General features: G+C 38.0%; 1 protein-coding gene across 1 annotated transcript in view; it reads right to left on the reverse strand.

Annotated features, from left to right (window-relative positions):
- Positions 1 to 27,069, reverse strand: part of LOC142098421 (uncharacterized) — a 103,228-nt gene extending 76,159 nt beyond the window's left edge. Inside the window, exons 1-2 of the mRNA XM_075181268.1 lie at positions 26,713 to 27,069; positions 26,418 to 26,541 (exon numbers count right to left, since the gene is read on the reverse strand). Of these exons, the coding sequence (XP_075037369.1) occupies positions 26,418 to 26,541; positions 26,713 to 27,031 (443 nt within the window). The 5' untranslated portion in view covers positions 27,032 to 27,069. The remainder of the gene's footprint in view (positions 1 to 26,417; positions 26,542 to 26,712) is intronic.
- Between the last annotated feature and the right edge of the window lie 411 nt (positions 27,070 to 27,480).

A 27,480-nucleotide genomic window follows, 5' to 3' on the forward strand; every position in this document is an offset into this window, starting at 1 on the left:
TCCCACCTTGATACATTTACCCCCTGGACTTTTACATTTTATCCCACCCTTTCCTACAGAATGGTCCATCAAGGTGCATGGGGATCTCCTGAGGACAGCCCTCTTTATGTCATTCAATGGGTTTTTATTGGGATTAAGGTGTGAGGTCGGGCTAGGCCATCCCTAGATGTTGATCTTTCTTTTCTGAAGCCTCCGTTGGTTGATTTGGATGTGTTATTTGGATCACTATCATGTTGGAATGTGAAATTCTTCTTCATCTTCAGCTTTTTGGCATAGACCAGCAGGTTTATGTACTGTATATATGCTAAAGTATATTAATCTTTGGATATATTCATTATGTCCACTATCCTAACTAAAGCCCCCATCCAAGCTGAAAAGTAGCAGCCCCAGGGCATGATGCTGCCACCACCATGACTCATATTAGGAATGGTGTTCTTTACGTGATGAGCTGTGTTGTCCTTGCACAAACATATATTTTAGAATAAAGGCCCAAAAGTTCAACCTTTGTCTCAACAAACAATGAGAATCCAAATGGTTTGAGGAGATTGAATGTATTTTTGTTTTAATTTTTTAAACAGACAAAGAAGTTCTTTTTTGTTAAAAATTGCTTCCGTCCTGCCACCGTACCCCATAACCTGATGTGTGCAGAATACAGAAATTTTTGTCACATGCCTGGATGTCCAGTAGAAAATTCTTGCAGCTCCTTTAATATTCCCAAAGGCCTATTGGAAGCCTCTATGAGTTTTCTCCTTGAAATGTCATCAACTATAGCGGGTCGTCCTGATCTTGGCGATATCTCTTTTGTGCTACATTTTGAAATACTTTTAAAATCCTTTTCTTAATTGGTACCTTTCAAATATGTGAACTCCGAAATCTTTTGAAAGCTCCTTGCAGGTCATGGCTTTACCAGTAGGATGCAACCAAGAACACTGCAAAGAAATCCTACAGGGACAGTTGATCTTTTTGGGAGGTTAATCACCATCACTTCACTTTCTGACAGGTGTACAATATCAGGCCTGTGTGGGGGCCCTGCACTGCATGTATAGTGGGAGATGTCACCAACCTGGTATGACCCCAACCCCTTGCAGTACCTGAGCCCGATATATCTCTTGGCGACCCTGCTGACATGTGTATGCTAATTGTCTTTGGACATGATTTTGAATGTGATTGGTTAACGCTTAAGACAGCTACTGCCCCATTATGAAAGGATGTGCAAACTTACCCAGCTAGGGAATTGTAAGTTTTGAATTTCACTTGTTTTTCTAAGAACTGTCTATTTGACTTGAAGTTTATTGTTTTCAAGGTAACATTAAAGGTGGAAAAAGTTTTAACATGATATATCTTGATGTCAGGTTTTACATCACAAAAACTTGAAATTTTAATAAGGCTGTGTATAATTTTTATATCCACAGTAACAAAGCCTATTGGGACAGGTAGCAGAAGCATTGACACTTTAGCAACAATGTAACAGAGTCTATTTCAACAAACATTAATGAAAACAACATGGCACCCCAGTTTGAAGAAGCTGTCTTAGGGAATAGTCGTACCAGCACTAGGGGGTCTAAAAGTCATGAAAGCAAATCTGTCTGTAAGTCTCTGCTAGGATGGATGTGTCTTCTTCCATGTTGCCTTGTTGTGATTACAGATCAGCATCTCAGAGGAGATGAATGCATCTTCTTCAAGTCACTCTCTTGGATGCAGTCCCCATGTTCATTTCTACTGCAAGGCAATAACTGGATCCGCATCTCCATAATTTTGTCAGGTGGATTCAGTGTCACAGCCAATGTTCCAAATTTGTTTCTTAATCTTAGAAATATGTGTCTTCTTCTGTCCAGCCTCATGAAAGTGAACTCCCTAGTCAGGTCTGTGGTGACCACAGGAAGCAAAGGAATTTCGTCTGGCTGGGTAGTGCCGTTCTCTCCTTGTGGGAGCTTTCATGTAGGAACAAAGGAATTCATATTCCCTGTTATCAATTTTGGGACTGCTGTGGGTGGGGCACACTGAAGAAAGGGCTGCCACGCTGGGATGGCCATATTGTGGTTTCAATTCTCAGCCCTAATAAAGGATTCTCCAACAACAGGTCCTTTACCTATAATAGCATTGTGATTCCCTCAGCCAGCCAAATATATTTCAGTTGAGCTAACCATTATTTAACCAATAAAGTATTCACCAACTTGTTCATTTAATAAGAGTTATAATATAGAAATGAAAACTGAGAAAAACAAGAGATCATCTGGAGTTTGAGAATTCCTGACTGAGTAACACAGTATCGGTTTCTAGGGTACTTAATCATTAGTCCTTATTGTGACTCGCTTGGACCCCATGTTGGCACAGCTGATATGGGGCCCAGCAACTAAGGGGATTTCTCAAAGCCTCTAAGGCCTCACGCCCTTTATACTTGCTACCCGTATTTTATTCTAAAAACAGACCTGCACTTACCAGTCTGTTTACATTCCATTACTGGTATTTTTGCATGTGTTTATGTTTCCTTGGGTGTGTGTTCTTTTATTACTTTTATTTTTTTAATACTACAGTTCCTTGGAGTTTGTTCCAAGTATGTGCCTCATGTTCTATAAAATAATATTTACTACCATTACTATTGAGCTTTCCCCACTAGTTTAAAATGGTTTCCTTGTTTTAGAGCTCAACTGATTTTGGAAAGACTCCATCCTGAATCTTACTGAAAACACAAATCATTTACCAGAAGCAATGTTAAATATTTCAATCATTCCCCCTGTTTTCTCTCATTCTTATTAGAGATATTAAGTTCTACTAAGTTTTGTGCTTAAGATCCTGTGCAATCTCTGAAGCCCTTACTTAGATTTTTTTTATTTCAGCAATTCCTTACACATGATAGAAGAACATGATGGGCCTCATTCATTAAAGAATGTAAATTCCATTGTGTGCCATGTTTTGCCTGATTGCTCTGTGCATGCTCAAAAATGGTCTATATGCCAGTGATACAAGTACATGCAGTTAAGGTTTGAACACAAATGACATTTCTCTCAGCCTGCGATTTGAAGGGTAGAATGGGAGAGGTATGCACTTAATCAGTAAGGGTCAAGATCAAGCGCATGCATATTAGTCTGATTCAAGCTCTGGGCATTTCTCAGGTATGTGATTTTTAGCCGTATCACTTGCACCAACTACAGGTCAGGTATAAGTGCAGAGTGATAGAGATGATGGTTGCATGGACATGCTAGAACATGTGTTTGCAATTAAGAGCAACTGTAAAAATGCATTCTGTGTAGAGTAGACATTAAGAAAAATGTGATATATATATATATATTTCATGTTAACAAATGATATGTTTTATTTAAATGTATATTTTTAATGATTATATTATTAACAGGTGTTCTGTTGGGCCTTTATATTGCATATATGCATTGTGCGTATCCGGAAGTGCGATCTGTCTGTCTGCATACGCAAATGCTGTATAGCCAGAGTGTACTTAGATCTGTATTCAAATGGAAACATTTCTTCTGCATGTACTTGGATAGAGGCATATGTGAGTGCAATTTTCATTTGTTTTATTAAAAAAGGTAAACTGTGTTCACTTTGCGTTCTTTGATGAATCATGCTTAATATGTTAATTGGTTAAAACACGTGGATGTATAGTAATAATTGTATGCTACCATGCTATCAAAAATCTTATCCATTCTCTGATCATCTTGCATCTTGACTATTGCAACCTCCTGCTATCTGGTATTCCCGACACCCATATAGCCACACTGCAATCCATCCTAAATGCTGCTGCAAAACTGATCTTCCACTCACTGCTCCACATCTGCTGCACCACTTTGCAAATCCCTACACTGGTTCCCTGTGTCTTCCCAGAATCAAATGCAAATTACTCACACTTAGATACAAAGCCCTCAACAACACCCCCCCTGCATACATCTCATATCTCATATCAAAATAGTCTTCCTCCTGCCCTCTTGGATCTACCCCTGACCTGCACATTGTCTCGTCTCTAGTAACCACCTCTCACTCCCACCTACAAGACTTTTCCATGCTGCTTCCCACTTTTGGAGTTCCCTACCATGCCCAATCAGAATTTCCTACAGTCTACAAATCTTTAGATGCTCTCTAAAAACCCATCTCTTTTTTTAGAGCCTACCTTTTCTCAGATGATAATACTCACACTAATACACCCTCACAACTGTCCCAATCTCCACTCTGAACCACACTCGCTGTAGTCATGTCTTTATTATTTTTGTCTACTTTGTATGTCCCTGCTTTATGTATGTCCTGTTTTCCATACTGTACGGCTCTGCGGAGAACGGTGATGCCTTACAAATCTATAATATTAATAATAATAATTTACATTTGTTGACTGAAACAGGGAAGTAATTGTGGTCATATCTTTTATTTTTCTCAAGCTTTGATTGATCACTTTTTACAAGACTAAAGTTATTAAGCATAATGGAAATCAGCCAATATTGTCTATAAAAATCAATTTAAATAATCAAACTTTCCACTAAATGTTTTGATGGCAAATATGTATATGTGTTTTTCAGAAAACAAAACATGCTAACAGTATGTAAATATAACAATGTGTCATACAAGCTTATAAAACTTCACAACTCTATGCAGTGTTATAATAATGTACATACAAAAGCTTTGAGTGGTAAGTGGAATACTGGTCTCTTACCTGTACACAAATACTGGATAGATGAAATCAGAGTCTTTCACTATTTTCTCTGCATTAACAATTTTATCCACAAGTCCTAAATCTTTACTCCATTCAACCTTGGCATCAAGTGGTAACAGATTGCCTGGGAGAGATGTATTATTAAATATATTGTGCGTGTATTCAGTCTCTTAAAGCATAACATTAAAAATAAACTTGGGTGAGACAACAGCAAAGATAGAAGTGGACTCATATATATCTATATATATATATATATATATATATATATATATATATATATATATATATATTTTTGTGTTAAATAATACATAAATAATACATGTGCAATACAAATGCTCTTATACACGTACCAATTTGTCCATAAAATTCTCCTAATTCATAGTTGTTCATGACAGAGCAGCCTCGGTTGTCCACTAGAGTAAGTGTCTTCGTCAGTGGATAAGTGATTCTCATCATAGTGTTACCTCCATCAATTTCTCTCACATCTGCATAAGTCTTATACTCTCCATCCTCTAGGACATATTTGCAGGAGTTGATGAACGATGACTTTCCATGACCTAAAAAGCCAAAGAGTTGGATGAGAACGCGGATAAAACCCTGGTTCCCTTTGGGACATTTATCTAGACTGAAGTTATAAATAGATTCAGTATTTTTACGAATTTCATCCATGTTTGATTGCTGTATATTGCGTTGGTTGCCGTGTTCTTCAGAGCTCACAGACAATGAGAAGGTGGAGAACAGGTAACGTCCTTTATAGACTACAATAGAACCAAAAGTGAAACTATTTATTTTGACTGTTATTTATAATTTAGTTCATTTACAGTAAAAGAGGAGTAGAAAGAGAATGAATTGACGTGATATATAAATATCCACAATATGCATGTGTCTATGTGTGTGTATGATTGTGTGTGCATGTACACATGCCTGTGTATAATAAGATAAACATAACAGGGAGCACTCCAATTCCTGGAAACAGCAGCCAAATCACACCAAATGATTCCAACTTACTCACAAATGACAAAAATAAATAGATACTTGTGGATCCTCAGAGGCTGTAATCTCAGTCTCCTGGAATTTATCACCATGTGAGGTTATTATCTCTTTTCTATGTGGGTTTGTTGATAGATCTGGTTGTTTTGAAGATACAGAACAATATACAGAAGAGCACCAAATTATCTCTTCATAAATATATGTTTTGTAAGCATTTTCCTGTGTGTGTATCCATGTGCAGGGCCGCCTTCAGAAAAAATCGGGCCCAGTGCAGGCCCCCCGTGCCACCCGGGCCCCGCCCACCACCCGGGCCCCCCTCTCATGAGCGCCCCCCCCATGAGCAACACATACTTTCATACTTACCTGGAGGCCCGCCGCTGGTCTCCGCTATTCTGTCTTCAGCCTGGCTGTCACCGTGACAGCCAGGCACCAGGATCCGATCGCAGGGGTGGAGGATTCAATACCCCTGCGATCATGTGCTCTGCCTGTGACAGATCACATGACAGAGCCCCAGGTAAGTCTGTGCTAAGCTGTTGTACTGGGCCCCCTGGTGAGCCCGGCCCGGTACAACAGTACCCCCCGTACCCCCCTGATGGCGGCCCTGTCCATGTGTATGTATGTGCACACAGGTGTATTTAATGAATACATATGCCTCTGTGTGTATGTGTGTACGCATGTGTCTATGTGTTTACATTTGTCTATTTGTGTGTATGATTGTGTGTGTGTTCATTCCTGTGCCTATGTGAGTGTATATCTTTGTTTAATGTTTCAAAAGAAGCAGGCGCACACTTGGTGGGTTCTCCAGTTGCCTGGGCATTCCCCAATTCACAGCTTCAAACTTAGCCCTGTGGTCTATTTACCAGGGATTTACCCATGTAAGAGTCAGCAGTCGCAGTACTGTCTGAGAAGTACAATGGCTGTTTCTGATTGGTGATTAGTTCACAGGCAGCCACTGTTTCTCGTTCATCCAAGATGAAACTGTGTATTGGTCAAGTTGATGTCCATGTGATCACACAGAAGTGGACATGTTGGAGACAAGTGCAACAAAGCAGAGGGAAACATGGGCTCAGCCACTAGCAGATGCATCCTCTCCATACACATCAGTGCAAGGGAGCAAGGAGAGAATATTGTGCAGGGCAGTGCAAGCCCTGTCAGATACACAGCTTTCTTTATAACTAATTGCAAGTTGTCAATTGGCTTTATATTATTCATTACATTATATTTAAATGACATACTGCACCATATATTTATTAATTCACATAAGTCTGATTTCATAAATACATTTTTCCTAAATTATTATTATGATTTATTTAGTTATTTACAAGACACCACAGATTCCATAACTCCGGATACAGAAGCAAGTAACAAATAGACGAGGTAATACACATAACTAGAACAGATGAGTGACAGGACATACGAGGGAGTCAGACAGTGGACAGACATAGGGCAATAGGTAGAGAGGACCCTGCCCGTGAGAGCTTACATTCTAGAAGGAGGGGTGGTGAAAGACAGTAGGACCAAATAGGAGAAAATGGAGATGGCAGGGGAAGGAAGAGGATGTCATGAATAAGATGGCTATTGTGCATGGCAGTGTGAAGACAAGGTAGATGTGAAGACCAAGGGCATTGAGACCAGGGAGGAGGTCAAAATATTGCTGGCAAGCCAAGGGCAAAGATAACAAGAAAAGGGGTAGAGGAGGGACGAAAGCCCTGCTCGCAGGATATTACAATCTAAAGAAAAGGGTAAACGAACAGGGTGCAAGGGGAACTAGAAAACAGTGGGTGAGACAAAGAGTGAAGGATATATGTGGGTGAGGTATACTTCATGTTTGAGAAAAAAGTCATATGAAGAGAGGAGATAAACATAGTAGAAAAGTTGCTAACCAGTCTGATGGTAGGCTTTAATCAGCAGGGTTTATGTGTGCATTTGATGCTTTGCTGGCTAGCGGCAATCTGATTAAATAAGGGAGATGATTCCAGTGGTGGAGGGCAGCACAGGAGAAATCTCGGATGAAACAATGTTACTAGAAGGGAGGGGAGGCAGTGGTCATTGGCCGATCTAAAGGGCGAGAAGGAATATGTATGGCGATGAGGTGGGAGATGCAGGGAGTAGAGGAATTGGAAAGGGCTTTGTAGGTGAGAGTGAGGAGTTTGAAGAGGATTCTGTAGGGAAAAGTGAGCAAGTGTAAGGGACCAATACCTGAAAATATAGGAAAACCAGGTGGAGTGCTCAAACATTTGTGAATTTTGCGTAAATAATAATAAATTGCTGAGATAGGATGATCAGAAAGTAAAAAGTGGAATTCCTCTTTCGTGATAACTTTCATTTCTATGGCTCTCTCCAAGAGGGTCCCAAGTTCTTTCTGAAAATTCAATGTTGGAGCTATATTTAAAACTGTATAGAATGTAGTATTATTTAACTGTCTATATGCTTCCTTATAATAGTTCTCCTGACCTTGGAAAGTTTACTTAAAACAGAAATGAGACTGTTTAATACATCATCATCTATAAAGTGGCAAGAGACTTATGCCTTTGTGACCTTGGATGTGGAGGCATAATATTGAAATATACCCCAAGAGTAGGGGATTAAAACTATTTAAAATGCCTTAACCAAGGATTCCAGCATTACGGTTTCTCATTGACAATTTCTGATTGACTCAATTTCTTTCATTCTTACACATAATTCTTTCATTTATGATAATTTATTTTGTTTATGGTTGATGGGTATGGCCACAGGGACTCACTTTGCCCCGAGCTACACCAACCTATAGATGAGTGAATTTGAAGACACCCATGTGTGGGGAGGTGAGCACAGGGCAGATCTGGTCCTATTTGGCTGATACATTGATAATATGAGATTCACTTATCGATACCAAATTTCATCATGGATTTCTTGGACCTCTCACTGAGAATTATAGATTTGACCATTACTTCTATGGCTTATAAAAATAATGTAGACTTTACGACCTATCTACATTACAAAAACTCACATTAAAAACCACGGAAAAATAATATTACAATGGGTCTGTTGTTGAGGCTCAAATGCAAGTGCTCTTCACATGAAACGTTTCAGATATAAGTTAAAGAACTGATTCAAAATTTTAAAGATAGGGAATATCCTCCTTATATTCTGGAGAAAACTAAATCAAATAGAAAGAGAGAGAACGCTACTTCTAAAATCATCCCGATCAGAGAATAGGTTGAAAGAAAGATTACAAAATAATCACATTAGCTCTCTGAGTCAAGTAAAAGGAGCTGTTCACGATCTTTTTGGTGAAGCATTTATTTCCAGGATCAATACAAAATCTAGACAGGTTAAAAGGATAGTTAATAATAAGTACAAGACATTACAGCAGGACTCTACATTCTTCCAATAAAATCTAAGGTGATTTTTAAAAAAGGGTTAAATATTAAAAATAGAAAGACAAATAGCTGGCTTCCATCAAAACCAGTAATTGTTACAGATATGGGAGTTCAAGATGAAAATATTTGTATTTAAAGATGTACAGTATCATATAAAAGGATTTATAGACTGTAATATGAATTTTGTCAACGATTTCCTTAGATGTAGCTGTAATCTGCTATATGTGTGGAGAACTACTAGCTCTAAAATTGATTCCCAATCTAATCAAATATTTAATCATTTACATTGGCTTAATATAAGCCTTTAAGTAACTTAGTCTTCTGTACATATATTGTGATACTAAACCAACAGGTGGGTCAACCAGTTCTGAGTCAGTAATAAGATATACTTGATGTGGGAGTCTTAAGACTGACTCCCAGTTGAAGTGAATTGTTTTAAATATCATTTTTCTTTCATTTTTTTCATTTTTATGATTATGGAGCTAAGTTGGTATTTTTTATTTTTATTATAAATTTCATTATTATTTTTCATTATGTAGATTATTTTAAGATTCCACCTGAAAAGAAATATAAGAGTATCTCTAATAAGGGTGAATTTGGATATTGAACTAATTTAATTAAATGATATTAAAATAAAAGTTTCCTAGAATCCTTATTATTTATTTAGATTTTTATCAACAAGTTATTATGTTTTTATACGTCTTGTCTTTCACTAATGCAGAGGCATTATCTTATATGTGTTTTTGATATATGTGTGTTTAAACTCATTTCTAAGATACCACTAACACAGATAAATTCTGCTCACAACTGTTACAATTGATTAATTAGAACGGGCTATTCAAAGTACATGGTTACTTATGCTTCTCATTTTACCATATGGAATTTTGCATTTTGAGAGACTTGTTCCTCTGATGAAATCACCGAATGGTGAAGAAACGCGTCAGTTGTTTATATTAATTATTCCTATCAACGACTCCACTCCTTTATATACTGTGGTTGTTACTTCCTGAATCTGTATCATCTAACAACAGTGTGAGCTACTTTAAAACCGATTGGGAAATTGACCCTGGATCCTCTCATACAACGGAATTGTACCAGCCGCCAAGTGTTTTAAAGATCGAGGCTTAGCTAGTGCTGAAGTAGCTACAACTCATCTGTTCCATTCTAGAGGGGTAAGCTGTCTAGTTCCCACTATGTCCCATCAGCAAGTGGACTAGCTTCTCCTATGTTCTTGAACCTATGACATTTTTATTGGGCCAACGTGTTGATGCCACAGTTAACTGCTGAAGGTAACAGAAAGATTACACTCCTTGATTTAACATCATTCAGATGGTGTGCGGTGTCTAATTTCCTACAACAGATAGGGGGAACTACTGATTACCCCGTTGTCAACAGTTGCATAAATTTGGGATTCAGATTTGGATTGGACATTTGAGACAATTGGTCTTTAGCCAACACAAGCAAAATTGCTTCTGCTTTCCTATAATTTTAACACAATATGGCAACAGTCTATATTTCTAATACATACACTATTGCAGGTAATGCAAAGGGTAAAATGTACCTACTAAGATGAAATAACAATACACATAATACACTGATGCTCTGGTGTATACACTTAGACTTGGCAAATCATTAAAAAGTACATTAAACTATGAGAAATGGGAGATGAATAAAAGTCCTCTGTCCTGTGGGACCCGGTTTCATCACAATCATCCTGCCACACACATATGTGCACAGTTCAGAAGTATTTTAATAAAGAAGAAATACAGCAATTGATGTCACTAGGGGATAATTCAGTGCAGAAGGTTTTCTCTGTGCGCATATAAATTGTCATTAGGAGATCCACTAGTATACTTCTTAAGGAGTCTGGATTAGATTGAAATTTAAAATTAAAATGTTTAAGTTAAAGTAAATATTCAGCTCAATCTTATAATCAAATTACTGACACTTACATTGCCATAACATTAACTAAGTCCTAAATCTGAAGTTACATCAAGTTTTAATCTAAGACCAACGGTAAATGTTTAAAAACAGTTGTTTTTCTTAAATTACCAATTTCAGGCATTTTTACGGGCGGGTTTTAAACAGCTTGATGTGTTAAAGACAAAACCGCTGATAAACTGCTCAAGAACTCCTGTTTCATCCAACAAAGTGTTCAACATCGCAGTCACGACTTTTAGCTTTGACGACATACAAACCGCTGAACGTTTGAAGCAGCGGTTTCACGAAAACCACCAGCAAACTGATTGCTGTTAGAACTATCTGACCATTCATAACATAACAGGAGGCAGCATTGACTTATCAATCATTGCGGCAATTATTATTTTATGATTATATTATGACTATGTCTTATGTTAATAAAGCAATCTATAGAGACTGTATACTGAGAACATGAAAGGATAAGCAGTGGCCAGAAGAGAGTTATATAGAACTACATTATAAACCAGAAGTTAGTTGCTAAGCTTTTGTGATAGTTTCAGAGGTCTACTGTGTTGATGAACCTTACACCTAAAATTAGCTGCAGTCTGAGTAGGGTAAAGCCGTTCCACACTGTGCTGATACAGCTTATTGTTACTGAATATCACTCTGCTTAGTGTAACAGTGCACTTTATAGCAGCTTATATAGGTTCCTTAGTCCCGTGAGTAAGTAGTCCTTAGTCGTAGTAGTATAGAGGGTAGACAGTTCCAACAAGAAGTTGAATTAAAAAAAGGACAATGGAAGGCAGATGCTGCTCTATAGAATCTTTATTATATGGAACAATGTGACAATAATCATGTAGAGGTAACTTCTGGTGTGAGCGAGATCCCACACTTTGCCATTAAATTGAGGGAGGCTTTGGTAAGTGCATTGGGGAGAGCTAGAGTGAAAACTCATTCCATTGTGGGAGGAATGGTATTCATACCTTTGTTATATATTTTGCGCTATCTACCTCTGCATGCCTGGAATATTTGAGTTACCATCTACTGGATATACTTTTTCTACAGAAACAAAGTACTAGAATTAGAGCACTTACACTATTCTGAGAGATTTTCTGCGAACTATTGAGAAATTATGTTCATGTTCTAAACAGCCGAAAATTACCATTACAGCACATAATTGGTTATAGCATGATATCTGTTAATTGGAGTTTTGTTTTGCTATTATATATATGCATTTCCTAATTTGTTGTACTAAACAGCAATTGTTTAATATATGTGTTCTATTAAGTGACAACATTAAAAACATCCTTTTTTAATAATTGTATTAGTATGTGTATTTAGGAGTGGATGTTTTTTCTGGTCTCAATGCTCTATATATTTTATGCAGATGGTAATTTAGGATTGATATTAGGTTTTTAGTACTCAGAGCAAAGAACGGGTACAATTGAGTTTCGTCTGCATTGTACTGGTAGTCCAGGCAGGTCATTATGTCTGATTTGTTCAGTCTGTGGTAGTGTTAGCTTTTCATCTACCTTGCATTCTACATGTTTCTCAGTTTTGCTATGCAGGTCAACTTTATAAGTTCTCACCTATCCTGCACACATTGCCATTGATATTGTTACATTATAGCTTCCTGGTTCCTGTATCTGTGTACTGTTTGCTTCTGACATGCATAAAGCAGTTCCTGGCTCTGCATTCAGCAGTATCCTGGTTCCTGATATCTGGCTTTGTAACGTATTGTCTCCTTGTTCCTGATACCTGGTGTTGCATCTGAATGCTATTAATATAGCTCTACACAGTATCCTCAGGAATAGACTACAGCAATAATCATTGATTAAACTGTGGAACTGCATTACAGGGTCACTGGAACAGATGAGTATACTCCTGAAAACTTTCTCTGTGACCAGCCCAGAAATTCTGCTGGTGCCCTATTAGAATCCCATTGTTCACCTTATCAAATGCTGCAGAGAGACCAGGGAGTATTAAGGTCAAACAAGCGCCTCAGAAGATCATTAGGCACACATGCCAGGGGGTAAATTTATTACTAGCGGTTTTTGCAAGTCGCCTTTAAAAGCCATTGCCACTTTAAATTTCCCCTGCAAAGTTGCCGATAGTCGGCGACTTTCAAAAATCGCTAGTTAATGCATTTACCCCCTGGGCTGTTTCAGTTCTATGTGGTCTCCTCACTACTGACTAGAAAGGAACATAAACATTGTGAGCTGACAGATGGGTGTTTTAATGGTGCACCTGTGTTTGACTCAGAATGGTCCACTGTACTGGTTGTTCTCTCCTCCAGCCATCTGCATACGGCTATTTACATCACTATTTATTTTTATGGAAATATGAGACAACGCAGAAAGTTGAATAATCAAATTCTTTTATTTAAAAGCAAAGTATAAAGTAATTAATCATAAGCAAACTGATATATGGTCCCCATGCAGACTAGATAGTTTCCCCCAATCATCAATAAACAGGTCTTTAAATACTGTTGCTTTACAAAAACAATGCCAATATTCTTAGTGCAACTAATGTGCAGGACATCATGAAATTAGCATGAGCAGAAAATTAAAATTAATGAGAAAAAAAAACATGAATGCATAAGTCAAAACATGTATGTTATCATTTATATTACATTTAATTACGGTCATTGGTAGAATATCACACTATCTGAATCTGTGAAAACCAATGTCAACACTACAATGTTTAATTGTCTTAGGGGAATTGTATTTACATAGATTCTAACTTTCAAATATTTACGGGAGAAATACTGCCCCCTCACAAAAAATTAACCCTTACACCTGTAAATGTTTGAAGTAACAAAATAAAATAAGGGGTATAGTTAATGGGTTGGCTAATTTTGTTACAGTAGCTAAGAAATTAAAACTAAGGAAAACAACCTTCCAATGTATATCTATGTAAGCTATGCCTATGCCAAGGACGTGGACCTCGCAGTCTAGGAGAATTTTTTCCCAGCATGGCTGCTCTAGGTCTTCTGTTCATGTTGACAACACAGGATATTTGAAATCCAAACAAAAATGCTTTAAAAATGACCAGAGAACTGTTTGCCCCTCTCATTCACACTGCTGTGAGCACAGACAGAACCCCAAGTACAACACTTTCCAAGGAAGTTCCCCAAACTTCTGGAGTCCCCAGCATGAATACGCCACCATTATTCTAATTGGATAGAAGTGTTAGGTCAATTAAAATTTGACATTTTGGTGGAAAACTGCTTAATATTTTCCCCATATAATGGTCATCAATAAAAAAAATAATTTCTTATGGTACCATTTAAAGCCATGTATATTCAGGCAAAAAAATATTTAAACACACATGGGTAGAGCTAAATATAAAAAAAAAGTTATTCTTAGCAATAGCCACATAGTACAAAAATGGTGAGGCAGGCAAATTTGGCACATGCCTTGGTAGTGCTAGGTTTAAATATCAGTATCATAAAGACACCATTATGCTTTTCATTGCATCAGGCACATTAATAATTCCTATATTATTATTATTATCGTAGACTTGTATGGTGCCACAGTGCTCTGCAGCGCCATACATTAGGGAAAACAGTACATACATAAAACAGAGACAAACAAGGTAGACCAAATAAAGGCAGACACGAAAACAAAGGGTATGGAGGACCCTGCTCTTTAGAGAGCTTACATTCTAAGTCAAAGAGGGCATAGCTGAAACAAGAGGAGCAAATTTGGGAAAGTTGTGAAGGAGCATTAGTGAGAATAGTGTTATCGAGGATAAGGTCACCTTTAAAAAAAGAGATCGGTTTTCAAAGAGTGTCTAAAGATTTGAAGGCTGTGGGAAAGTCTGATTGAGCGGGGTAGTGAATTCCATAAGTGGGGAGCAGCACTGGAGAAGTCTTGTAGTGAGAGGTGGTTACCAGAGACGATACAAGGCGCACGTCAGAGGTAGATCTAAAAGGACGGGAGGGAGAGTGAGTATTTTGATATCAGATTTGAGATGTATGAAGGTGTAGTGTAGTTGAGGGTTTTGTAGATAAGGGTGAGTATTTTGAATTTGATTCTGGAGGACACAGGGAGCCAGTGTAGGGATTTGCAAAGTGGTGCAGCAGATGTGGAGCGGTGAGAGTGGAAGATCAGTCTTGCAACAGCATTTAGAATGGATTGAAGTGTGAATATATGGGCGTCAGGAATGCCAGATTGGAGGAGCTTACAAAAGTCAAGACAGGAGATGATGAGAGAATGGATAAGAGTTTTGGTAGCATTATGAGTAAGAAAAGAGCGTATTCTGACAATGTTTTTTAGGTGGAGACGACAGGACCTGGAGAGAGTCTGGATGTGAGACATAAAGCAGAGGGAGGAGTCAAGTGCGACATCAAGGCAGCAGGCTTGGGAGACTAAGGAAATTGTGAGAGTGATTTGAGGGCAGGTGGTGACTCTGGCAGGGGGAAGATAATAAGCTCACACATTAAGACTCTCCTCTGGTCTACAAGCTTTCAAGCGTTCTCTGAAAACCTACCTCTTCAGAAAAGCTTATAACATTCCTCAGCCACCCTCTTAAGCTCACTGCATTACCCTATTACCACCCGTTATACAACTACCCCTTGACCAACATTGTTGTGTGACAGGATCATTTAGCTTATGAGTCACTTTTACCTTTGCAGTCTGGCTGGGCCGACTGCAAATGTAGACTTAACCTCATGTGTCAATCTCCCATTGTCCAATAGATTGTAAGCTTGCGAGCAGCCTTCTCACCTCTGTCTGTTTTACCCAGTTTGTTTATTAGATTACTACGTTTGTCCGAAATTGTAAAGCGCTACGGAATATGTTGGCGCTATATAAATAAATGATGATGATGATGATGATAATGAAGCTCTGTTTTGGACATGTTGAGCTTTAGGAAGCATTGGGAAATCCATGTACCTATATAATATGTTTAGGGATTATCATGATCTGCCCATTCTCCAGTCAAAATCTGTACATATATGCAAAGGGACAAACATCATACTCCTGTTTGCACAGCGTTTCTTGCATTAAATCGTTCTGTGCATGCCCAGAAAGTGGGTGCACACTTATGCTTCTTTGCAGACCTGCGTGATTCTGGTACTTACATCAGTCTGCTCCTGGAGAGGTGGGATAGGGGAGGCAAGGACGTTTAAGTGCAGGCTGATGCATATGTTTTGCACCTGCTATAGAGCTATTATCGTAAACCACTTGCATGATACTGATGCTGAAACGGACACATTACGCGATTCGTATGGGCAGAAATACGCTCGCTTTCCATGCTCTTTTTTAAGAGTGAGTCTAACTCTGCACCAGCCCCTTGTGCATAGACATACAGGTGCAATTCAATCACCGGAACATATGATCCCCTAAATGTCTATATTTTATTTACTACAGACGTGGATTGATAGGAAGTCTCCATGTCCATCTCACAATGTGACTGACAAATTTTCTCTGTACAGCGCTGTGGAATTGGTTGCTCCATACAAATATATGGTGATGATGATGATGTTTATAAAATAGGTTCATTGACTGCACATAAAAGAACAGCAACTTTTCCTTCTTGGAAAGAAATAGAAGAAACGTCCACTAGCAGGGTGCCCATGTTACGCCAACCAAGATGGGGGAAGTTATCAAGTGTTAAGATAAATCCATCTTAATCACATAATACAAATAACCACAGAATGATTTTTAGATAATAATAAAAGTTGGGATACAATTAATTATATTCAATAAAGCATTCATTTAAATGGATTGGTTTTAGAGCTGCAAAGCAAAATTACAACTGATATCTATAGTAAAACACAAAATGAATCTTCATCTTTGTTTATTACCTCACTTATGAATAGCAGATGATGAAAATGAGGATCACTTTTTCTAACTAGAATTGATCTAACATTTCTTTCAAATACCTCCTTGTCCTTCTTCAATGTATTCTCAAAAATATAATTAAGAACAAATTTCTTCTGTTTCTTTCTTGATGCTTCTGGATCTATAAGATGTTCTAGTCGGTATGTAACATCTTTAATCACTTCAATGAAAAACTTCAGAATATTCTCATGTTTTCCTCTTGTTTTTAAGTGATCTTCTGGGGTGAAACTTTCAATAGGAATAATTTGTTCCACTCCCATGTTCTCAAACTTGGACTTTATATCATTAAAATTTGAGTGTGTCCTATGGGTAAGGACGACCATTGGAAATATACCTGTAGAGACACCATACAGCATAAATGTTGCTCTTCATTTACACACACACATATGTATACTGTATATATATATTCCATAAAAACCTTATGGTTAAACATGTCCACTTAAGGCTTGTTAAACTTACATATTATCTAAAATATAAGAAGACTTTCAATTCACTTCCACTCAAACTCCAAAAAGCAATGAAATTACAATGATTAAGGCAGCAACCTTAATAGATGTGTTCCTTGCACAATACAGACATGGTATGTCATCACATCCTGTGGTTAGCTGCAGATTCAGCACTATCATGGAGTGAGATTGCTGTCACTCACACAATACAGACATGGTATGCCATCACATCCTGCGGTTGGCTGCAGATTCAGCACTATCATGGAGTGAGATCGCTGTCACTCACACAATACAGACATGGTATGTCATCACATCCTGTGGTTGGCTGCAGATTCAGCACTATCATGTAGTGAGATTGCTGTCACTCACACAATGGTGGAGCTGCTAATTCACAGATTTGTGTGATCACTGGAATACACACATGCAGTCTATGCAACTGAAGGTCTGAGCAACTATGCAGCACAAAATATGTGATTTTATAATTTGTGTGGGGGGATAGTTAGGGTTACCTGCATCCTTATAAAAATATTAAAACTAAAACACAAGTTGGTTTCTATAAAAAAGTTAATATATATGTAAAGTTTAGGGTAACACATGGTCCAAATTAGTGGATGTTCCTCAAGACTCCTGCTAACTAAACAATGATGTGCATAAAATACAAAATGGTTATGGGTGGAGGGGACGGGGCTTGACGAATCACATCATTTTGTTCCTGCCATCATTTTACAGATGGGGTGTGGCAAAATGTTTGTGATTCTCAGGGGATCACGGCATGGTGGCTAGGATGCTCTCCACTTCACTAGGAAGTGGTCAGATGTAGAAGGTTCCCTTACACTCCTGAGAGTCTGGTAGACCTACTGGATGTCTGGAGTCGCTCGGATATTCCGGGAGAGTTGGCAAGTATGAAAAAACACACAAACACCCAGACCCCACTCTTTTTCTCTCTTCTCTCTTTAGCACTCTTGCAGCAGACACTGAGAGATCATCAGAATATTTCATATAAGCTCGCCCCTGAACTATGATTAATTAAGTCATTTTTCAGTGCTCGCCATCCTGTTTCCCCAGATGCACATTACCCCCCACTAGGCATCACATGTATTATTACTTTTCCTGCCACCAGACAAAGGTAGAAATTGTATTGTACAATCGAAATCAGAAAAAAATTAAGAATTTTTTTTTTCTAAAGTTTAGTCAAGAATGTAACCCCCATTTTTTAGGTCAGTGAAAGATAATTAAGCAATAACTACTAATAGAGTTTACAACAGTCAAAGTAGGAAAAATAGGAAAATCCTTCTGGATCGGAAGAGAAGGGTATGATTATAAACCAGAGGAATGAAGAAGATGACACTAAGATATTTATTTTGAGCATCTTTGTACTATCCAAAGAAGAATCTCTGTTAAATAAAAAGACTTAATTCTCCCTCATAAACAAACTTAACCTGTAATTCCTATACCAAAGCTGTTAGCCATCATCATTATAATAATTAGCTTAAAAACATACCAGTGGATCAGTTCAAAAGAATAAAAAAAAATGTACAGAAGATTCCCACTTTGAGACACAAACAGCAGAAATGAAAGTCAAGTTCTTAATTAAAGGGTATTACAGTTGATTATATTCCTATTTATATTTAGCAGAGACTAGTTGAATTACAAATGAAAGCTATCAAGTAGGCAATTACACCAGAATGGTTCATAAATGTTTGGTAACTAATTTACTTCTAGATAATATTTTTTACGTGGATGGCAGTTCAGCAAAAATGCAGTATGGAAATGTGTTTCATGTTAAATGTTAATACCAAACTATTCAATAGACATAAGATTATAATGTGTATAATAATTTTATATGTAAAAAAAAGTTTTATAACAAGACCCTTATTATAAGACCGCTCAAAGAAATACCACAGTACCGGGGTTAGAGAGTGGGGTGGTAGAGTTGAATTTTTAAGCCATAGTATTGCTACTTTACTGTAAGTGTGCCAGCAAGCAAGCAGCTCAGCAGGATTAGGATCACATTCAAGGCTGAGTTTTTCTATGGTATAATTAGGTAGAATAATGAAGTTGTTGAGTATGTTTGTGGTATACATGATACAGTTTGTGTGGATTACATTATTTGACACATATTATTTGTCATAAAGAATCTTGCACAGCTAGAGAGCTTTTGAGCTTGTCAACAAGAAGGAGCCACTGACAGCTGCCTGTTATGGTTGTAGACTTGCTGGGCCTGAGTCACTAAGGCACATATCTGCCGATGTTGAGTGTAGTACACAAAATCACTCTGCGCATGCACAGAACCGGGAGATACCTCCTTGAATTCAGCCCTGTTCATTGTGTATTGGAACGTAAAAGACACTTACTACAGCCTACCATTTCTGGGAGTGAATGGGGTGGGAAGGTGCATTTTTGCCACAGTCAAATTTCATGAGGCAAACTCAATGAGCTCTGGACAAACTCAAGGCTCTGGCATCTCAAAATTGCTTGTTTTTCTGCTGTGTAGCTTGCTTCAGCTAAAGGGTTAATCTAAATCCTGATCATTAGTCATGACAGACTCGTATACATGCTATAACATGTGTTTATATATTTTTCTGTACAGTCATGGCCAAACATTTTGAGAATGACACAACAATCAGTTTTCACAAAGTTTGCTGCTTCAGTGTTTTAGACCTTTTTGTCAGATGTTGCTATGGTATACTGAAGTAAAATTACAAACATTTCATAAGTGTCAAAGGCATTGAGCCAATATTTACAGTGTTGGCCCTTCTTTTTGAAGACCTCTGCAATCTGACCTGGCATGCTGTCAATCAACTTCTGGGCCACATACTGTTCTGATGTCTGCTCATTCTTCCCTAATCAATGATTGGAGTTTGTTAAAATTTGTTGGGTTTTGCTTGTCCACCTGCCTCTTGAGGATGGACCACAAGTTCGCAATGGGATTAAGGTCTGTGGAGTTTCCTGACCATGGACCAAAAATTCCGATGTTTTGATTCCCGAGCCACTTAGTTATCATTTTTTACTTAGGGCAAGTACTCCATCATGCTGGAAAAGGCATTCTTTATTCATGGTTGTGTTCTTAGGCAAAATTGTGAATGAGCCCACTCCCTTGGCTGAGAAGCAACCCCACACATGCATGGTCTCAGGATGCTTTACTGTTGGCATTAAACAGAACTGATGGTAGCGCTCACCTTTACTTTTCCGGACAAGCATTTTTCCAGATGTCGCAAACAATCTAAAAGGGGATTCATCAGAAAAATGACTTTACCCCAGTCCTCAGCTGTCCAATCCCTGTACCATTTGCAAAATAACAGTCTGTCTCTGATGTTTTTCCTGGAGAGAAGTGGCTTCTTTGCTAGTCTTCTTGACAACAGGCCATCCTCCAAAAATCGCTGTGCGTGCAAATACACTCACACCTGCCTGCTGCCATTCCTGAGCAAGCTCTGCATTAGTGGTGGTGCAAAACAATGTCTGCACATGTTTCCTTTCAATTAACCATGGTTAACAGAGGAAAAACAATGATTTCAAGCACCATACTCCTTTTTTAGCTTCCATTTAGCTATTCTAACTCAATCAGCATGACAGAGTGATCTCCAGCTTTGTCCTCGTCAACACTCTCACCTGTCATAACGAGAGAATTACTGATCTAATGTCAGCTGGTCCTTTTGTGGCAGGGCTGAAATGCAGTGGAAATGTTGTTTTTGGGATGAAGTTAATTTTTATGGCAAAGGGGGACATTGAAATTAATTGCCTGATCACTCTTCATGACATTCTGGAGTATATGCAAATTGCCATCATAAAACCTGATCCAGCAGACTTTGTGAAAAATAATACTTGTTTCTCAAGTTATCATTCTCAAAACTTTTGGCCATGAATGTATGCTCTTTGTCGTATTTATAATCCACATAGATATTAGACGTATTCTGCAGCGTATTGTGTAGTAGAGCACAGCAGACCTGCTCCCGATTTCAACAGCGCACCTATCTTGAGATACGTGCCTTGATGAAATTAAGAGTGTGCAAAGCCGAAATACACGCATTTCATGCCCTAATGAATCAGGCCCAAAGACACTACTATTTGCTCAATAACAAGGGAACTTGAAAGTGATTATATGACATAGTTTTTATCCACAACATATACACTATCATGCAGTCTATCCACTATATATATTCCAGTATGAGCTGAATATTAAATCTCTTGGTCTAACATCACTCTTACCTGTCAGGTCTCTAGCGTTGGTCAGTAGTTCCTTTAATTCTTTTACTTCATGGACAGATATTCCTCTCATCACACTAGAAGATAGTCACATCATTATACAATTACATCATTATGTCAATACACTTACTCTATACATTGTATTGTATAATTATGTAGAAATATTATACCTTATTTAATTGCTCTTAGTAAATAATTGAATATAGACGGACACAGAAATATGTAATATTGTTGGCAGATAAAGATCAATAAATCCAAACATCATGGTTCTAACTACCTAGGGACAGCAGCTACTGTCAATGCAATGCAAACGTCTGGATGTTGGCTGCATGCATCCCTACTGCAATTGTGTGTCATCATTATTTAAAGGAAATGGGGTGTACCATACAAAAAATTACAGCTTTATTAATGGACTTCTATTTTTTTTTTTAAGTACCATTGAATAATAACACGACACAGAAGGCAACCTATTACAGTGGATATAAAAGAGTATGAATTGCAGGTCTTTGAAATTTAAAGCCAAAAGCATCAAGACAATATCATGTCACACCTTTATCCAGATGTAATGTGAACTCAAAAGCAATGAAATTCAAGTAAAAATAAATAAACATATATTAAGAAAAATAATTGAAAATAAAAAACCTACAATACCCTGGATGCATAAGTGTGCAAACACCGAAACTAATACTTTGTTGAAGCACATTTTTCTTTTATTATAGCAGTGAGACTTTTTGAATAAGTCTATGTCAACTTCACACACCTGGAAGTAAATATATCAACTGCCTATAATTTCAACTCGCCGCTATCCGGCGAGTTTGCAGTGATAATTTAAAGCGGTAATGCCTTTAAAGCCATTGCCGCTTTAAATTTTCACTGCAAACTCGCCGGATAGCGGCGAGATGAAAAAATCCGCAGTTGATACATTTACCCCCTGGACTTTGAATTTTATCCCTCCCTTCCCTACAGAAAGGATCAAGGTCCATCAAGGTGCGTGGGGATCTCCTGTGCACAGCCCTCTTTATGTCATTCAATGGGTTTTTATTAGGATTAAGGTCTGAGCTCGGGTTGGGCCATCTCTAGATGTTGATCTTTCTTTTCTGAAGCCTCCGTTGGTTGACTTGGATGTGTGATTTAGATCATTATCATGTTGGAATGTGAAATTCTTTTTCGTCTTCAGCTTTCTGGCAGAGACCAGCAGGTTTACATACTCTATATAAGCCAAAATATCTCGATATTTGAATCTATTCATTATCTCCTCTTTCCTAACTAAAGCCCCATTCAAGCTGAAAAGCAGCAGCCGAAAGGCGTGATGCTGCCACCACCATGCCTCACATTAGGAATGGTGTTTTTTTTAGGACTGGAGCTTTGTTGTCGTTGCACAAACATATATTTTAGAATTAAGGCCAAAAAGTTCAACCTTGGCCTCATCAAGCCATGAGAATCCAAATGGTTTGGGAAGATTGAATGTATTTTTTAAAAAAATTCAAACAGGCATAAAAGTTCTTTTTTGTGAAAAATTGCTTCCGTCCTGCCACCGTACCCCATAATCTGATATGTGCAGAATCCAGACATTTTTGCCACGTGCCTGGATGGCCAGTTCCTTACAGAAATTATTGCAGCTCCTTTAATAATCCCATAGACCTCTTGGAAGCCTCTATGAGCTTTCTCCTTGCAATGTCATCAACTATGGAGGGTCGTCCTGATCTTGGCAATATTCCTTTTGTGCTACATTTTGAAATTCTTTTAAATCCTTTTCCTAATTGGTTCCTTTCAATAATGAGAACTAAATCTTTTGAAAGCTCCTTGCAGGTCATGGCTTTACCAGTAGGACGCAACCAAGAACACTGCAAAGAAATCCTACAGGGACAGTTGATCTTTTTGGCAGGTTAATCACCATCACTTCCCTTTCTGACAGGTACAAAACACAGGGGTCCTGCTCTGCTTGTGTAGTGGGAGATGTCACCAACTTGGTCTGACCACACCCCCTTGCTGTACCTGAGCCCAATATTTATCTTGGCACACCTGCTGGCATATATATGCTAATTAGCTTTGGACATTAATTTGAATGTGATTGGTAAACTCTGAAAACAGCTATTGCCCCATTATGAAAGGATGTGCACACTTACCCAGCCAGGGAATTGTAAGTTTGAATTTCACTTCTTTTTCTAAGAACTGTCCATTTGTTTTTCACTTGAAATTTATTGTTTTCAAGGTAACATTAAATGTGGAAAAAGTTTTAACATGATATATCTTAATTTCAGGCATTACATCACAAAAACCTGCAATTTCGATAAGGATGTGTATAATTTTTATATCCACAGTATCAAAACCTATTGGGACAGGTAGCAGTAGCACTAACACTAGCACTAAAAGAGTCTATTTCAACAAACATGAATAAAAACCACACGGCACCCCACGTTGAAGGAGCTGTCTTAGGGAATAGTCTTACCAGCACTAGGGGGGGGTCTAAAAGTCCTGAATGCAAATCAGTCTGTAGGTCTCTGCTAGGATGGATGTGTCCTCTTCCATGTTGCCTTGTTGTGGTTACAGATCAGCATCTCAGAGGAGATGAATACATCTTCTCCAAGTAACTCTCTTGGATGCAGTCCCCATGTTCATTTCTACTGCAAGGCAATAACTGGATCTGCATCTCCATAATTTTGTCAGGTGGATTCAGTGTCACAGCCAATGTTCCACATTTGTTTCTTAATCTTAGAAATATGCGTCTTCTTCTGTCCAGCCTGATGAAAGTGAACTCCCTAGTCAGGTCTGTGGTGACCACAGGAAGCAAAGGAATTTCGTCTGGCTGGGTAGTGCAGTTTTCTCCTTGTGGGAGCTTTCATGTAGGAACAAAGGAATTCATATTCCCTGTTATCAATTTTGGGACTGCTGTGGGTGGGGCACACTGAAGAAAGGACTGCCACGCTGGGATGGCCATATTGTGGTTTCAATTCTCAGCCCTAATAAAGGATTACCAGCACTAGCATTATAATAGCATTGTGATTCCCTCAGCCAGCCAAATATATTTCAGTTGAGCTAAACATTATTTAACCAATAAAGTATTCACCAACTTGTTCATTTAATAAAAGTTATTATATAGGAATGAAAATTGAGAAAACCAAGAGGTCATCTGGAGTTTGAGAATTCCTGACTGAGTAACACAGTATCGGTTTCTAGGGTACTTAATCATTAGTCCTTATTGTAACTCGCTTGGACCCCCATGTTGGCACAGCTGATATGGGGCCCAGCAACTAAGGGGATTTCTCAAAGCCTCTAAGGTCCATGTCCTTTATACTTGCTACCCGTATTGCATTCTAAATAAAGACCTGCATTTACCAGTCTGTTTACATTCCATTACTGGTATTTTTGCATGTGTGTATGTTTGCATGGGCGTGTGTTCTTTTATTACTTTTATTTTTCAATACTACATTTCCTGGGAGTTTGTTTCAAGTATTTGCCTCATGTTCTATAAAATAATATTTACTAACATTAATATTAAGCTTTCCTTTGAAAGAGATGATGGTTGCATATACATGCTAGAACATGTGTTTGCAATTAAGAGTAACTGTAAAAAAGCATTTTGTGTAGAGTTGACATTAAAAAAAATCTGATATATATATATATTTCATGTTAATAAAATTATATATATTTTTTTAATTGTATATTTAAAATGATTATAGTATTAACAGATGTTCTGTTGGGTCTTTATATTGCATTGTGTGTATCCTGAAGTGTACTCTGTCTGTCTGCTTATGGCAAGTGCTGTATAGCCAGAGAGTACTTATACCCGCATTCAAATGGAAACATTTGTTCATATCTGCTTGTACTTTGATACAGGCATATGTGTGTGCAATTTTCATTTGTTTTAGAAAACGTAAACTGTGTTCACTTTGCGTTCTTTAAAGAATCATGCCCAAAAACACATGGATGTATAGTAATAATTTTATGCTACCATGCTACCAAAACTCTTATTCATTCTCTCATCATCTCTCATCTTGACTATTGCAACCTCCTGCATTCCTGGCACCCATATAGCCACACTTCAATCCATCCTAAATGCTGCTGTAAGACTGATCTTCTTCTCTCACCGCTCCACATCTGCTGCTCCACTTTGCAAATCCCTACACTGGCTCCCTGTGTCCTCCAGAATCAAATTACTCACCCTTACCTACAAAGCCCTCAACAACACTACCCCTGCATACATCTCATATCTCATATCAAAATACCCTCCCTCCTGCCCTCTTAGATCTCCCTCTGACCTGCGCCTTGTCTCTGGTAACCATCTCTCACTCCCCACTTACGTAATTCCCTACCACGCTCAATCAGACATTCCAACAGCCTTCAAATCTTTAGATGCTCTCTGAAAATCCCTCTCTTTTTTAGAGGTGACCTTATCCCCGATAACACTATATACACTAATGCTCCCTCACAACTGTCCCAATCTCCACTCTGAGCCACACTCGCTGTATTCATGTCTGTATTTTATTGTCTACTTAGTATGTCCCCAGGGCCGTCTTTCCCATTGGGCACGATGGGCAGGTGCTCGGGGGCCCAGGGGGAAAGGGGGCCCTGGCAGGTCTGCTGTAAAAAAAATCCTGTAAAGAAAAAAAAAAAGAAACTTAACTTTTGCGGTCACCTGGTGACGATCCGGCTCACTCCCTGGTCCTCTCTTCCGTGATGCGCTCGCAGTGAATGTCGGGCGTGATGACGTCATCACGCCCGACATTCACTGCGAGCACAGCATGAAAGTTATTTAGCATAATGAAATGTTAGTTTAAGCCAATATTGGCTATAAAAATCAATTTAAATAATCAAACTTTCCACAAAATGTTTTGATGGCACCAAAATATGTGTTTCAGAAAACAAAACATGCTAACAGTATGTAAATATAACATTGTGTCATGCAAGCTTATAAAACTTCACAAGTCTATGCAGTGTTATAATAATGTACATACAAAAGATTTGAGTGGTAAGTGGAATACTGGTCTCTTACCTGTACACAAATACTGGATAGATGAAGTCAGAGCCTTGCACTAATTTCTCTGCATCAACAATTTTTTCCATAAGTCCTGAATTTTTACTCCACTCAACCTTGGCATCAAGTGGTAACAGATTGCCTGGGAGAGATGTATTATTAAATATATTATGAGTGTATTCAGTCTCTTAAAGCATGACATTATAAATAAACATGATTGAGGAAACACGAAAGAATATATATATATATATTATTTTGTGTTAAATTATACATGAATAATACATGTGCAATACAAATGCTCTTATACACGTACCAATTTGTCCATAAATTTCTCCTACTTCATAGTTTTTCATGGTGGAGCAGCCTCGGTTGTCCACTAGAGTAAGTGTCTTCGTCAGTGGATATGTGATTCTCGCCATAGTGTTACCTCCATCTGATAATGTCACATCTGCAATAGTCTTAAACTCTCCATCTTCTAGGACATATTTGCAGGAGTTGATGAATGATGACTTTCCATGACCTAAAAAGCCAAAGAGTTGGATGAGAACGCGGGTAAAACCCCTATTACCTTTGGGACAATCATTTAGACTGAAGTTAGTGATATATTCAGTCATTTTAGAAATTTCATCCATGTTTGATTGCTGTATATTGTGTTGGTTGCCGTGTTCTTCAGAGCTCACAGACAATGAGAAGGTGGAGAACAGGTAACGTCCTTTATAGACTACAATAGAACCAAAAGTGAAACTAGCTATTTGTCTGCTATTTATAATTTGGTTCATTTACAGTAAAAGAGGAGTAGAAAGAGAATGAATTGAAGTGATATATAAATATCCACCATATGCATGTGTCTATGTGTGTGTATGATTGTGTGTGCATGTACACATGCCTGTGTATAATAAGATAAAAATGCCAGAGAGCACTCCAATTACTGAAAAAAAGCAGCCAAATCACTCCAAATGAACTCCAACTTACTCACAAAATACAAAAATAAATAAATACTTGTGGATCCTCAGACGCTGTAACCTCAATCTCCTGGAATTTATCACCATGTGAGGTTATTATCTATTTTCTATGTGGGGTT

This window comes from Mixophyes fleayi, chromosome 7 (genome assembly GCF_038048845.1).
Source record: "Mixophyes fleayi isolate aMixFle1 chromosome 7, aMixFle1.hap1, whole genome shotgun sequence".
In the NCBI taxonomy this organism is placed as follows: domain Eukaryota; kingdom Metazoa; phylum Chordata; class Amphibia; order Anura; family Limnodynastidae; genus Mixophyes; species Mixophyes fleayi.